At 41.0% G+C, this 14,899-nt stretch overlaps 1 protein-coding gene across 4 annotated transcripts in view; it reads left to right on the top strand.

The window, feature by feature from the left end:
- PACRG (parkin coregulated) overlaps window positions 1-14,899 on the top strand; it is a 512,890-nt gene that overhangs the window by 384,415 nt on the left and 113,576 nt on the right. Inside the window, exon 5 of one of the 4 annotated variants that reach the window (XM_027600839.1) lies at window positions 7,265-7,388. The exons of the other annotated variants lie outside the window; for them this stretch is intronic. Coding sequence (XP_027456640.1) covers window positions 7,265-7,374 — 110 coding nt within the window. The 3' untranslated portion in view covers window positions 7,375-7,388. Of the gene's footprint in view, window positions 1-7,264; window positions 7,389-14,899 lie in introns of those variants that run through there. 4 annotated transcript variants of the gene reach the window in all.

Here is a 14,899-nt window from a genome sequence, read left to right as displayed (position 1 = left end):
ATTCCAGGGCTGACAGTCCTAGGATTGTCATGACACAATTGGACACTTTTCCCTCCCTTTTGGAGGTCCCCGTCTTCATTGTTTCCATTACTGTGACTTCCTCTCCCTTCCTCCCCGAAGATCAACCACCTTCACTCAGCCCTACTCTCTCCTTCCTAGCCCTTTGCCCATATAGCCTGGTTTTCTCCTGCAGAGTGTTGCTTACCTACTTCCATAGCTTAATTATTTTTATTTTTACTCTTTTTGCTCCATATCTAAGAACCACTATTGGATTAAGAGACCCAAACCAAAGAAATTATTCTGTATTATCTGTTTTCTGTCAAGTCCAAGGGATGGATTCATTGTCATTTCTTATATTTTGTAGACACCATAGTTAGATGAGATTTCTTAATTTTAACAAAGTTAATGCTTCCAGGAAACTTAATAAAGATTCTACAGCCATTTTAATAACCAGGAAACGATAGTGAAAATATATCTGTGAGGAGCAAAAATCCATCTACTTCAAAGCCTGCCACCAGACTAAATAATAACATTCCCTATTCAGCATCCTTTCTCTACCTCAAGATGTCTTGTCCAGTGTATTTAATATCCAGGATATTTAATTGACCACAGAGTTAACTCATATATTTGTATTACTTTTCATGCAGAGCTTCGCAAGTCGCAAAGACTTAAAATAACGGAGGTCTAACCTGCAGGCAAATAATTACTTTTTTCCTTTTCATGTATTGTGCTCACTAAAATATATTGGTGCATTAATAAATGGCATACCTTTTGTCCTAAATTGTAACAAAATAGCTGTTTTATGGAAGCTTGAGTTGCAGCATGCACAGTATTGACATCACGATAGGGAAGTGAGGCATTTTTGTAATTAAGTTAAGCCGTTATTTTTGCCCCCACCACTCAATTTTCTTTCCAATTTTCCAACCCCAATTCAGAATTACTGAACCTGAAACTTGCTGAGAAGAATATATGTACTCAGCTTAATTTCCCCCTTTAATATGCTTAAGGGAACAAAACCCTCTCTTCTTGGAGGAATTCCCACTACACTCCCTGGATTTTTTTCTTCCTTCCACAGCTATCGTATTAAGCATTTAATATCTTGGGTATTCTTTTAGGTTCATCCTAAATACTATCTTATTTACTCACAAGCATCTTCTGTGGGGGGATGAAGCGACTGAAGCCTAGGGCTCCTACAGGCCCAGGGACACAATGAGGAAGTGGCATTTCCAGAATGCTGGCCTGCTGGGAAGTCCATAGTCACACCTGCCCCATTAGGTAAGGCGCTGCACCTAGTAGCTCCATGAGGGGTCATCAGCACCACGTGTCCTTGGACCCTGTCGCATTTTGCATCTTGTTAAATCTCATAGTCTGGAGTTTTGGGTCTTCTAGAATTTGGTTCTCACTTTACTAAGCCTATTTTATTCATCATTACCCTTGAGTTGGAATCTTCTCCAACAGCAAGGCTAATTTTTTATTGCCCGGGACACACCATGTTAGCATGATTCACGATAAAAGTCTTATTTAGAGTACTCCTGTTTCAAATTTTCAGGAAGCTGTTGCACTGTTTCTTGTTTCTCATTTCTCATTTTTCCTCCCATTTAATGTGGTATCTTGCAAAACATTCCCTATCAGGACATTTAGATCTACTCATTTATTCAAAGACTCAATGGATTCCTTTGTATGGCTCTGCACATCTATATAACCAGTTCTTTTTTGATGGACATTAAAGTTATTTCTAGGATCTTGCTACTGAAAGCAAATTATAACTTCTATTTTGTGTGTATACATATATTTTGTGCACTTGTATGAACACATTGGAAAAACACATTCTTCAGAATAAGATTTGCATGTTTCGTTTTGAGAGATAGTGACCTTGACCTCTTCTATCTTCTAGAAGTCTAGGAGGTTGTTTGTCAAGATCCACATCTTCTGAATTTTGAGTTTCGCCATTGGGTGTCCTTTAACACCCAGGTTGGGAGTAAGTTTGTTCTGTGGTTCCAGGGACTAAGCTTGTACTACACAGCATCCAGTAGCAATTACCAAGAGCTGCATGGACCTCCCAAAATCCAGGGATTACTTGTTTGGGTTTTAGAAAAAGATTAAAACTATAGACATTTATTAAAATTATTTGGTTTAGCCACAAAAGTAATATCTTCTCAAATTGGATTTGCATGAAATTGTAAATCTAGATCTTCTGAGTGGAACAGACTAGATATATATACCAGCCTCAAAGCACTTGGCCCAAACGGTCAAATGCAAAGCACTAGGAGAGATGCGTAACTCCATCGGCAATAAATGTCTCTGGAGCAGCCTCGGATCTGGGACTTGCTGGAGCCTCCAAAGCATGGAATCTGCCAGAAGGAAAAGCTGAGAGTAGCCAGGCAGCTCCTGGGACCTGTCCCATCCAGGGGAACCAGGAGAGCAAGGTCTGAGCAGGTGGTGATCTGCAAAGAGGACTGTTCTGCTAGGTGGGATACAGTCAGGGAGAAGCTATAAGTGGTCTTGGAAACCAGTAATCATTATCAACATGGCTCCTGGTTTAGTCAGGTCCTGGAAGGACCGTTGTTCTCAGTCTTGGCCAGACCATGAAATCACATGGGAAGTTTTAAAAGCCCTGCTGCGGATAGCTAGTCCCATTTTCCCACAACAATGGAAATTGCCTCAAATGCCTCTAAATAATCTGAGTCACATGTGTTCATGACACAGTGTTTTCAGCTTTCATTTAGTTTCAGCCAATTTCTTCCTCTCCTGTTCTATCCGATCCAACAAGAGAATATCCTTTGAATTGGCCCATGCAGATTACCAGAGTAAATGCCTGTGCGGTTTTCTCCAACTTCCTGGTCCCACAGAGACTCAGGTCTGGGGCTCAGCCTGGGCTTGAGCATTTTTTTAAAAGATTTTATTTATTTGAGGGCGCCTGGGTGGCTCCGTCATTAAGCGTCTGCCTTCGGCTCGGGTCATGATCCCAGCGTCCTGGGGTCGAGCCCAGCGTCGGGCTCCCTGCTCCGCGGGAAGCCTGCTTCTCCCTCTCCCACTCCTCCTGTTTGTGTTCCTGCTTTCACTATCTCTGTCTCTGTTAAATAAATAAATAAATAAAATATTTAAAAAAAAGAATTTGTTTATTTGAGAGAGAGAGATAGTGAGCACGAGCCGGGGGGAAGGGGAGAGGCAGACTACCCAACGAGCAGGGAGCCTGATGTGGGGCTCAATCCCAGGACACTGGGATCATGACCTGAGCCAAAAGCAGACACTAAGCCAACTGAGCCACCCAGGCGCTCTTGGGCTTGAGCATTTTTTAAAGCTTCCCAGGTGGTACCGATATGCAGCCAAGGCTAGGAACAAGAGGCTCCCAGAACTGGGAAGAGCTAGTTGAGGATTCAGGCCTCAGCAAAGCAGAGCTTAGTGGTCTCCTGTCTCTACTGTGAAATTGAAGTAACAGCAAAATGATAGAGATAGAAAGCCAGTTAGGAGACTCTGCCAACCCAGCAGGGCCAGAAAGGGCTACACAGTGCTGGGTAACTGGGGCTGCCTTAAGACCCACTAGAGACCACACAGCAAGACGAACTCAGATCTTATCAGCTCAGGCTGCTAATGTAATTCTGTTCTGACCAAGTTTTGCCAGGAAGCAAGTACAGCTCTGCCTGCGAGCGGAGGGCATCAGTAACCCCGTCAGGGAGGGACTAGAGCAAATCAGGACCTGACCTCCTCCTTTTGAAATAATTGGATACTTCCCGTGTCCACAGTCTAAAACATGGTTAGCAGCTCCCACGTGGGGATTTTTGACTGTTTCCACACCCCTTTGTCAATTCAACTACTTTTTCATCATCTCCAGTTTTGAGCTCTATTTAAATGCTAAGGATCTGAATAGTATTAAACATATTACTGTCCATATTCTTACATGATTTTATTCTTGTATCTAATTTTGTAATTGAATTTTGTAAATTTAGAAATTGTCTGTGAGTAGTTTAAAAAGGTTTTAGTAATGTATTAAATATTAAAATCTATTAAAAGGGTTTATGGCAAAATAGATTTAGACCCTCAGCCCAAATTCCTTTTGGTGTGAATAACTTTTATTATATGATACGAAGGTAAGGAAATAATTGCAAAGATGAATTTTCAAAGCAAAACAGAATTTTTAGATCTGGATTATCTTAAACCTATGGCTACTGTGTTTTAGAGGTAAATACATATGTAGTTTATTTTTTAAGTTGTCATGTATCAAAGAACAATCTCAGATAAGCAGAAATTGCTTAAATAGACACTATTTCAGATTTTCCTTTCTTGCTTTTCTGTTCTCATGCTTAATTGTGCAATTCTACAAAGTTCCACATTAAAAAAAAAAAATGACCAGAAAGAGACCTAAAATATTTTGAAAAATCTAAGGAAGAAGGGCATAATGAGGGAAGGTAATTGGGAGGTAGAAATTGGGTCACAATATGAAACAAAATAGTGTGTGTTTGTTTCTCTTCCCATTTGTTCTGCAATAAACCTAATCCTCCTCGAATTCCTCCAAATATCTGAGTCACTTGTGTTCATGACACAATCGTTTCAGCTTTTATTTGATCGCTGCCATTCTTCCTCTCCTGCTCAAGCACCTAATCCTTCGAATTACCCATATAGCCATCCATGTGGCCCCTGCCCACACCCACACACTGAGCTACTAAAGTGGGGCCCCAGTTAGGGACATAGGACCCACCTTACCCAGGGGAATTTTCCTCCCAGTTTAGGACAAGATTCTGGCATGACTTTCAGTCTGCCCTCCATATCCAAGCTGTCCTCCATGGGCTCTGGGGGGGTGATGGCAAGGAACTTTGTGCTTATCCCTTGCATGGGTGACCAGAAAAGCAAGCAAGGCTACCTTATGATCTTGTGAACCCTTTCATTATAGCAGGAGTCTTGGGAACGGATTGCAAAACTGTCAGATTAATAACTATTGCAGTATTCAAATGTGTTCCATCCCTCATCCACTGGTATATTGGTTTTGGAACTTAGACTCAAGCTGGGTCCCTTATCACACTTGATTTTAAAACCTTACTTAACTAGGCAGGCCACCTGGCTTAAAGACAGAAACCTAGATTTAAATCCAGGTATTCTTGTTAACTGAGTGGCCTCAGACAAGTCAGTAAGCCATTCTGAGGCTCATGGAGTTGACCTTAGATTTTGATCCTTGTGGAGCTGCTGTGGTGATATGACAAGATAATGTAAGCTCAGGGGATGGAAGGACGGACGGATGGATGGATGGATGGAGAGATGGATGGACGGAGAGATGGATGATGGATGGAAACTGTGATGTGCTAGACAAGGATTTGCTGCTGTTGTCTTCACAGAAGTTTGATGCCTGAAGCATGAATTCAGCTTCTCCTAAGTGCCTTGTATTTGTGCTAGGTTCTGTAAGAGTTAAGGAAAAAGATCTGGTCCCTATTCCCCAGGGACTGACAGGTGTGACAAGTGCTACATCGGGAAAAACAAAACACAAGGGAGGATGGCCATATTAATTCCAAATGGGAGCCTTGAAAGGTCTGATGAAGACTCCCCCTAAAGAGGGCTTATGATTTCTCCAGATGAACATTAAATGCATTCATTCTAGGCAGAGGGAAGAGCATAGCAAAAGCACAAAAGCAGAGGGGTTGTGGCACCTATTCAGAAAACAGTCAACAGTGTAGTTGGCCAAGAGTGTGGACAAGGAATGGGACTCAGGAGCAAAGGGAGCGACGCCTTGAGGATGCCGGAGGGCAGAGGCTTCCCTAGAATCCGCCCAATACCGAGGTGAGGCGTTTGGTTTCATGCCAGATTCAACGAGGAGAAGCTGACAGCAAGTGACGTCATTCATTCAGCCACCCACCACTTATTTATTGTTACCTAGAGGTACGAAATACACGAGATACACTGGTGAAGGGGATACAGCCGTGACCTCAAGGAGACTTCTGTGTCAGGGAGAAAAACGGGCAACTGCACCAGAAACCTCCATCCTCATGATAAATGCTATGATGGGGTGAGTAGGGAGTGCCAGGGCACCCAGAGGAGAGACAGCTGACCCGGGCTGGGGGCGTCAAGGAGGGAGTTCCAAATTCAAGACTTGCCCACCAGGCCACAGAGACGTCCCTGGAGGGAGAGAGTGCAACAGAACGGGGAGAATGGGAAGAGAAATGCATTTGAGAGACCTCTGTCGTGGCCCAGGTGAGGGGTCAGGGAAGCTCATTTATGACAGTGGGGCAGATAATGAGCAAATGAAAGGCATCGTTGCATGGACAACAAGCCTCTCAGCTATTTTTTTTTTTTTTTTTACAAACTTCATGAAATGCCAAGTGTATTGAAAAAACTTTATGACTCAAACAGAAAACAGTTTTTCTTATTTGAAGTTTTCACTGGTTCTGCCAGCGAGCTCCCTTAATCCTTCCAAATGCAAATTTAATATGAGACAGATGCATTGTGATGAGTAATACAGAAGCCCAACTTCCTTGGCCCCGGTGGGCCGGAGCACCTGCGAGCTGGCCTGGGGGTCCTGGGCAGTGCGGGTCCTCCGTCGACGCACACAAACAGGTCTGAGCTCATTTCCTCTGTATCTGCTGGAGGGCTACTGAGTGTGCTTCTCGCCCCGCTTTCCTCTGTGACTATGTCGCCTGTTCCGTTTGCCCTGTGCCACCACCACAACAAAAATGGAGATGAGAATCAACTCTTTATTTCAACAGCAGCGAAAGAATTATTTCGTTAATTGGTATATTGATATCCCAAGAACTGCTTACTGTGCCAAGTTATTAAGAATAAGTAGACGAGGGGCAAATTAAACTTTGAATCACCTGTTCCTTTGGGCAAGATACATAAACTAAATTGACTGCAACCAAATGTCATATTATTTACATGGCATGCACAATTTATTTCCCAAAAATGTGCTCAACAAAAGATTTGAATTTGCTCTTAAGCGTATAATGGATCCCACTTAATAGTGACGCTCTCCATGTGCCCTTCTCTCTATAATTAAATCATATGGAAAAATGTCACAAAACAAAATAAAATGTATTTATTTCAACCATATCTTCCCACAGCATGACATGAAGTCTGAAAAAAAGAATCACTAAGCATTTTTATGCCATCTGTGCTGGTAGGGGATACGTTTCCCAAGCACATCACTGTAAAATGTTCCATTTTGAATTAAGCATAGTCTACTTATTACTATATAGTATCTGACCGAATGAGTACCATGTTGGACAAAATTCCATATCTGATACGATATTCTTATTTTTCTATATGCTATTTTTTCTTTTAGCAAAACTATTTCACCATAATGTCTGTTCCTGGATTTCAAGAGATCCAAAAGAGAGGAGTCATCAATATATGATTGTATTTGTGTTAAAATCTCCATGCTTCTTCATCTGAATAAAGTTCCAAAAGTATTTTCTAACAATTGAAATCATAGCTTCTTATAAGCAGAATATGGATCACTGTGACAACTTGGGTAATGACATTATTTGGGGCTGATAATCCCCTGTTGCAGAAGGAGAGCTAACACTTCTCTACCATCAAAAAAGCTGTTGTTTCACTTAGCTTATGAAGCATAAAGTTATAGGCATGAAACTTCTGCTTTTCCAACAGAATAAACCTAAGGCTTTCCTTTGCCGTTATTATGACTCAATTTTATGAATACTTGTAGAAAATTTTATCTCCTATACTCAATGAGGCCTTCTCACAGTTTGTTTATGAGATGTGAAAATCCCATAAATTTATCACAGGGCTGCTTGATTGACTCAGAGAAACACCAGAGTTCCAGCTTCAACACAAATGCAACATGACTCTTAGCACAGTCTGCGTGATCCTTCCAAATTTGTGTCCCAGATGCCATACATCACGTCATTGTCTGGAAACACATGTGAATAATAAAATGTAAACTTCTTTACGAATGAAAAATACCTTGTTTTTAAAAAAAAAGATTTTATTTATTTATTTGAGAGAGTGAGTGAGAGAGAGCACAAGCAGAGGGTGGGGGGAGGGGCACAGGGACAGAGGGAGGGGGGAGCAGTCTCCCTGCTGAACAAAGAGCCCGATGAGGGACTCAATGAAGGACTCGATCCCAGGACCCTGAGATCATGACCTGAGTGGAAGGCAGACACTTAAGCGAGGCGCCCTGAAAAGTACTTTATAACTGTGTTGAGCTCCTTCTAGTTATAAATCTTCCCAAGTCAATGACATTTATGCTAAAACTTCAAACATAGCTAAATTAAGAAGATAGGATTTACTTGAAAATAATTTAACATCAAGTCGTCCATTTTAATCATGTTAGAAAAGCTACAATTTTTCTAAAATTATCAGTTATACCGTTTGTCATAAAATCAAGGGCTGGATTTACCTATCTTGATTCTACCCAAAGCTCTGAAAAGATTTAAATTTCCATGGGGTTTTGGAAGCCCCGTTTCCTTTAAAACCAATCCCACTATCTCCTGTAAGCCACTTTTTTAAAAATTTAAATTCAATTAATTAACATATTATGTATTATTTGTTTCAGGGGTACAGGTCTGTGATTCATCAGTCTTGTATAACACCCAGTGCTCATTACAACACATACCTTCCCCAGTGTCCATCATCCAGTTACCCAACCCCCCACCACCCCCTCCCCTCCAGCAACCCTCAGTTTGTTTCCTAAGATTAAGGGTCTCTTATGGTTTGTCTCCCTCTCTGATTTCGTCTTGTTTCATCTTTTTTTCTCTCTTCCCCTATAATCCTATGCCTTGTTTCTTAAATTCCATATATCAGTGAGATCATATGATAAATGTCCTTCTCTGATGGACTTATTTCACTTAGCATAATACCCTCTACTTCCATCCATATTGTTGCAAATGGCAAGATTTCACTTTTTGATGGCTGCGTAATGTTCCATTGTGTAAATATACCACATCTTCTTTATCCATTCATCTGTCGAAGGACATCTGGGCTCTTTCCATAGTTTGGCTTTCGTGGACATTGCTGCTATAAACATTGGGGAGCAGGTGCCCCTTCAGATCACTACCTTTGTATCTTTGGGGTAAATACCTGGTAATGCAATTGCTGGGTCGTAGGGTAGCTCTATTTTCAACTTTTTGAGGAATCGCCATACTGTTTTCCAGAGTGTCCCTTAAGCCACTTTTGACGATGATAGTGTGTGCAAAGGTGATTTGTGGACCATTAGATGAGACCAAAAGTTGTCACCCCCAATAATATTATTATCATGATGATCATGATAATTGTGGCAGTGACTCTTGCCAGTGTTGGTCCCAGGCCTTCCCACATGAACACAGTCCTTTTTTCTGTGATATTAATTTTATCAACTGATTTTCTTTATTTTGAGCATTCTTTTGTACCCTGCCTTTGATATTGACCTTCAGTGTCTTCTGTCTATGGCTTATTCTTCCATGTAACTGCAGGGTAGGGTCCAAATCACAGATGTTGAAGTATCCTATAGGAATCATTAGAGGCAGTCCAAAAAACATCTGTCAAAGCACTGAATGGATTCTGCTTGTGTCCCTATTCTAATTCAAACAAACAAAGAGCCCACCAAAAAAGACTTTTGAGTCTTTTTTTTTTTTTTTTTTTTTTTTTAGTGAAAATATGACTTTCCTTTGGGCCAGCGATGATTCCTTACGTATTTACCTCTTAGATGGAGCTGGGCTTTTCCTCAGGTCCAGGGAGGACCACCTTTACCAAAAGAGCAAATGAATCCATTTCAAATTCTCACTTTTATTTCTGTGAACTGTATTCTCTGGTCACCTACATGAATACTTTCAAATGAGACTTTTTCAAGTGCTTTCCCTTCCTAACTTTCGTGGATTACTAGAGGTTGTGGCCATAATATTCTAGCACAAAATATGGATTAACTTTCAGTGTGAAAGTTTGAAAGTTCACGTACTGATTTTGCCAACTGCAAAGGATGCTGATATTTGAATAAACACTTCCAGAGCTGAAGCTAATACCATTCAATGGTACACATGGTTATTTCCTCTTTCTTTTGAAATCCAGAAGGGTAGGTCTACTTGCTCCTAATTTTGTTATTAGTTATTAATTTTTCTCTAGGTGCTCTGCTAAACCCTCTTTGGACCAAATATCACAAAAAACCAAAAATGTGCAGCAATACGGATTTAAGTGAGAAGTTAATTCTGGTCGTACCTTTTTTAATTAATAAAAACAGTCATGATCAGGATACATTGCACTGAGCAAACTTAGGATAAAATTAACTACAGTGCATGGCTTCCTATTTGATGTTCAGGAATCTGGTTTAGAGAAAGAAAGGAAGGTCCACCATTCTTCAGCCTGGAGAAGACAAGGGGATGGTGGCAGGAGATGGCTCCATTTGTGAAGAAGATGTGTTCCCTCACCTCTCCATTAAAGGTCTTTACATTAAGGGTCATGTGCCTGCAATTTTCTCCAAGTGCCTCTAGAGGGTAATCTTCCATTTTTGGTAACGACCTCTCTAGTTGGTTTGGGCCCAAACTCACACATCTTTCAAGCAGAAGCCTTACTCTCTTGTGACATAATCCCCTGCCATAGGGTTAACTAATCTTTTATAGCCATTATGCTTCTTGTGCCTGATAGCTGAGAAGAGTCTTGCATCAGGTAAACATACCTCTTAAAAGGCATCGTCTCCTCCATGCATGTGCCTTTGATCCACACCTTGCATTGATGGCCAATCTCTATTGACTGTCTGTCACAAACATCCCACCCAGTGGCGGTCACTTCCACCTCTCCAAAACCAGAGCTAAGCCTCTTCTCAGCTCTTCTTCTATAGGGGTATTCCAGTTCCCTCACCCTGTCCAACTTAGATCTTTTTGTTCTTCCTCTTATTCTCCTATTCACTTTCATCTGTAGCCTATACTTAATATGGAAATCTCCATATTATCTTATAACACAGCTCCTAAATGTCAGTTTATCAAATGAACTACAGAAGTGAAAGGACTTCACCTGTGATGATAGCAAAATTCTCAGAAACTGTTAGGTTTGCTTTTCTGTGAAACGTGAACATTATGACTTTTGTGTCAACAGTTAGTAACGTAGCTCATTTAATTTGGTTTTGATATTTCAAAAAGACAAAAAAATGCACGTCCAACCATAATTTTAAAAGCAAAACAGAACATGTTGGTGGCTACATGAAGAATCATTCAGTGACAAGTAGTGTTTTGAAGCAATGGTCACTATAATGTGATATTGCCTGGGAAGAAGGAGCTCCCAAGGGAGGAGAATCACAGAGCCGATAGCTAGTAACAGCATTGACAGGCTGCTTACTGAATCCCGGGCTGTGTGTTAAGCAATGTTATCTGCTTTATCACATTTTATCTTCACCACCCAATGTTCCTACTTTACAGATGAGGAAACCGAGGCCCAGAGAATTTATGCCATTTGCCCACGATCGCATAGTATTGGAAGTGGGACTCCCTCAGTCTGTGTGCCCTAAAGCACAGAATCCTATCCATTCCCATTGATGTATCAATAACAGCATGACAACTACAGTTCTTCTCAGTGGCAAAAGGATTCACTACTAATCCAGAAATAAAATAAACTTTCCCCCCGATTTCTCACAATCTCTAAGTCTATACTGGTCAGCTGGAACAGGTAGGCAGTGATAAGGCAATGGAAATAGATGAAAGGGTGAAAAGAAGAGACAGGAAAACTTAACAGGTTGGAAAAGAAACGTCCTTCCTTGGTGTAACATGAGCCTATGAGGTATGAGCTCCTTATGGAAAGTTGACCTCAGTTGGCCCAGACTGGGAGCAGTGCCCTGAGGACACCTCTCCTGAGAGTCGGGAAGAGTCAGCTCTTCCCGGTAGGAGCACGTGGGTGGGGAGGGGACATTTTCCACCACAGACTCTACCATGCAATTATTTTTATGCCAAAATCATAGGAAGACCTTGGACTTGGCACACAAAGTTAATGGACCTGTGCCGAGTTAGGACCCTGTTTGTCCTTGGTCTTCTCCTCAGCAAGAGCCCCAATAAATATGCAAATCACGAAAGTGTCTTCCAAACATAAAAATATCTTTCCTTATAATCCCAGGAAGCTCTTACATTTTATTAAAGCCACAGTTATTATTTTAGAACAAGGTCTTGTGCCTTCTTGGTATATACTTAAAACTTGCAAATCGCTTTTTAATGTCTTAAATTTGCAGCCAGCATTGGAAATTTGCAATTACCCTACCTTGGTCAACTCAGAAGGTTTTACTCCCTCAACCTAAATATGCCAGCCTTAACTTCACATGCAATTCTCTAAATGGAAGTTACCAAAAATACAACACAGATAACTGAATTTTTTTCTACTTCAGTTATTTTAATTGCCTGAAACTATATTTTGCTTAGACATCAGGGTAAATAGCAATTTGCCCCAGAGAAAGCCTTTTCGACCCAAGTCATTGAATGATTTTTATTAGTACACACACACACACACACACACACACACACAATATGAGAATACATAAACACTTCAGCAGGACTTTTTCCTGGGAAAAAGAATACGGCATGCATTGATTAACACAATTTCTTGCTTCCTTCTCTTTTACTGGAGACTGAAGCCCAGATGAGAGAGATCTGCTGGGGAGTCAGGAGATCTGGGTTCAGGGCGTGCTTCTGGCACTGAAGAACTGTGTGATCTCCAGGACGTTCTAGACTTCTTGCCTTCAGTTCCTTTCTTTAACACAAACACCAGTATGCCAATTTGATTTTAAAATATTCACAAACTTGACCTAATCATTTTTTAATACTAGGGATTAAACCTAAGAAGATAATTAAAGACAGGAAGAAACATAAATACCTAGATATTTTAAAAGTGTGTTTAATAGTTATGGAGAAACAGAAATAAGTTAAATGTCCACCAATATAAAAATGGTCAAATAAATTATGTTTTATTCCTATGATGGAATATTATGTTGCCATGTAAATGAATGAGAGCATTTTAAGGACATAATAAAATTATCAAAATATAAAATCAAGTTAAAAATCAAGGTATAGGGGCGTCTGGGTGGCTCAGTCGTTAAGCGTCTGCCTTTGGCTCGGGTCATGATCCCGGGGTCTTGGGATCGAGCCCCGCATCAGGCTCCCTGCTTGGCAGGAAGCCTGCTTCTCCCTCTCCCACTCCCCCTGCTTGTGTTCCCTCTCTCACTGTGTCTCTCTCTGTCAAAAAAATAAATAAAATCTTTAAAAAAATTAAAATCAAGGTATAGAACATATGTGATAGAATCTTACTTGTGCACTAATATGTGTGATTAAGTACACACAAGGAAGCACGTAATGGCAGTGATGGCTATTTCTTGGTAAGGAGAGGATACCTGACTGTTCCCTTCATCCTTTGCTTTGTTTACCACCTCTTTCACAATGAACAGTATAATCAGGAAAAAAAAAGTTACCTTAAAAATTAAGATATTGGCTTGAGCCAAATTCTCTCTAAATTTCTCTATAATTCTAAACATTTATTCCATAACCAAAAAAAAAAAAAATTCAGAAGTAACACATAGGATTTGGAATTCCCAAAAATAGTCAGTCCTCAGGACAGAAACATTCTGTGCCATGGTCCCAGCTCATCCAGGGCAAGACTGTAGAAGAGCTGCGTGCTGGGGCCATAAAGATCCCATAACCCCTTTTAGGAACCCCCAACACGACTGTTCTCCATCATGACATAGGTTTCCTCCTCTGGACTCTATCTTTAGGCTTTTGAATCCTGCAATAAGGTAGGAGCATCCTAACTTACGTAAGAATCATCACTTTGCTCTTCTATCTCCCCACACATTTCAAATGATTTTTGCCTCCAGACCTCCAGAACATGGGATAGTGATTCAAGTCGCTGCTTCCCTTTTTATACAAAATGCTTTTAAGGTCACTCTTTCTACACTAAAAAGCAGAAAAGTACCTTAGTGGGTGTCTGGAAGTTCCCAAAGCAGCAGTCCCCACCCACACTTGACCAGCACTTCGTGAGTTCCTGGTTTAAAATTGTAGAGTGGTGGTGTCTAGTTCCTCCCTGATCTTCAGGCTTTACTCTGGGCTCCCAATGGTAAAGATACTTAAATGCAGAAAGGTTGGCATGCGTTCCCTTGAGCAGCTGCTAACTGAACATTTATGACGAGGCAAAAAAAAATCCAAAGTAACCAAGTAGTTCTTTCACTACCCTTTGTAAGAGAATGCATGACTCAGGAATGCACAGCCATCCACAGTGCTCCTCCCAAATAATGCTGTTGACCTGGAAGTGATTTCTTATGTGAAATCTCCTTTCCCTCTGGCTGAGAGGGCATGTTGCCATCCAGTCTGAACATGGAACAGAGGAGCGAGATTTTGACTCATACCACTTCCAGCTCCCAGTGCCTAGTCATAGGATCATAGACACATATTCTACTGCATACCAACCCATCTATCTCATTACCTTCCTGTAGAGCCATACCAAAGCCATGGCTAACTCATGGAAAGTGTTCTATTTTAGGGACCATTCAGGAGAATCGCAGACTCCAAGTTTGTCGGTTGTCACTCTCAGGCCAGGAAATGATTTCATGTATTCAACTTCTACCTCTCATAACAGTGCGTCAGTTTCTTACTCAATTCTCACTCAAGGTGGAAAATAGCTGGGCATTATATCTATGACTATTATTGCCATGACAGTCACTGTGGCTAATGGTGCTGTGGCCACTTGAGGCACCTACCTTTACCTCAGTCACCTCCTTTAATCTTCACAGCAAACATAAGTCGGAGGTCTTGTGTTTACCTTTATATACACAGGCAAATGAAAACTCAGAGTGATGAAGACATTTGTCCAAAGTGCAACTAGTTAGTAGCAGAGCTAAAATATCAACCCAGGTCTCCCACATCACCTACTTGTATAATTGAAAGCTAGTCATTTCCCCCTTTCTTAATCTTCATTAGGCGAATTGTCCCAGACTCTCATCCTATTTCCTAACCCAGAACTC

This window comes from Zalophus californianus, chromosome 7 (genome assembly GCF_009762305.2).
Source record: "Zalophus californianus isolate mZalCal1 chromosome 7, mZalCal1.pri.v2, whole genome shotgun sequence".
NCBI lineage: Eukaryota > Metazoa > Chordata > Mammalia > Carnivora > Otariidae > Zalophus > Zalophus californianus.
The sequence above is the reverse complement of the archived record's forward strand: the minus strand, read 5'-3'. Positions and strand labels throughout refer to the sequence as shown.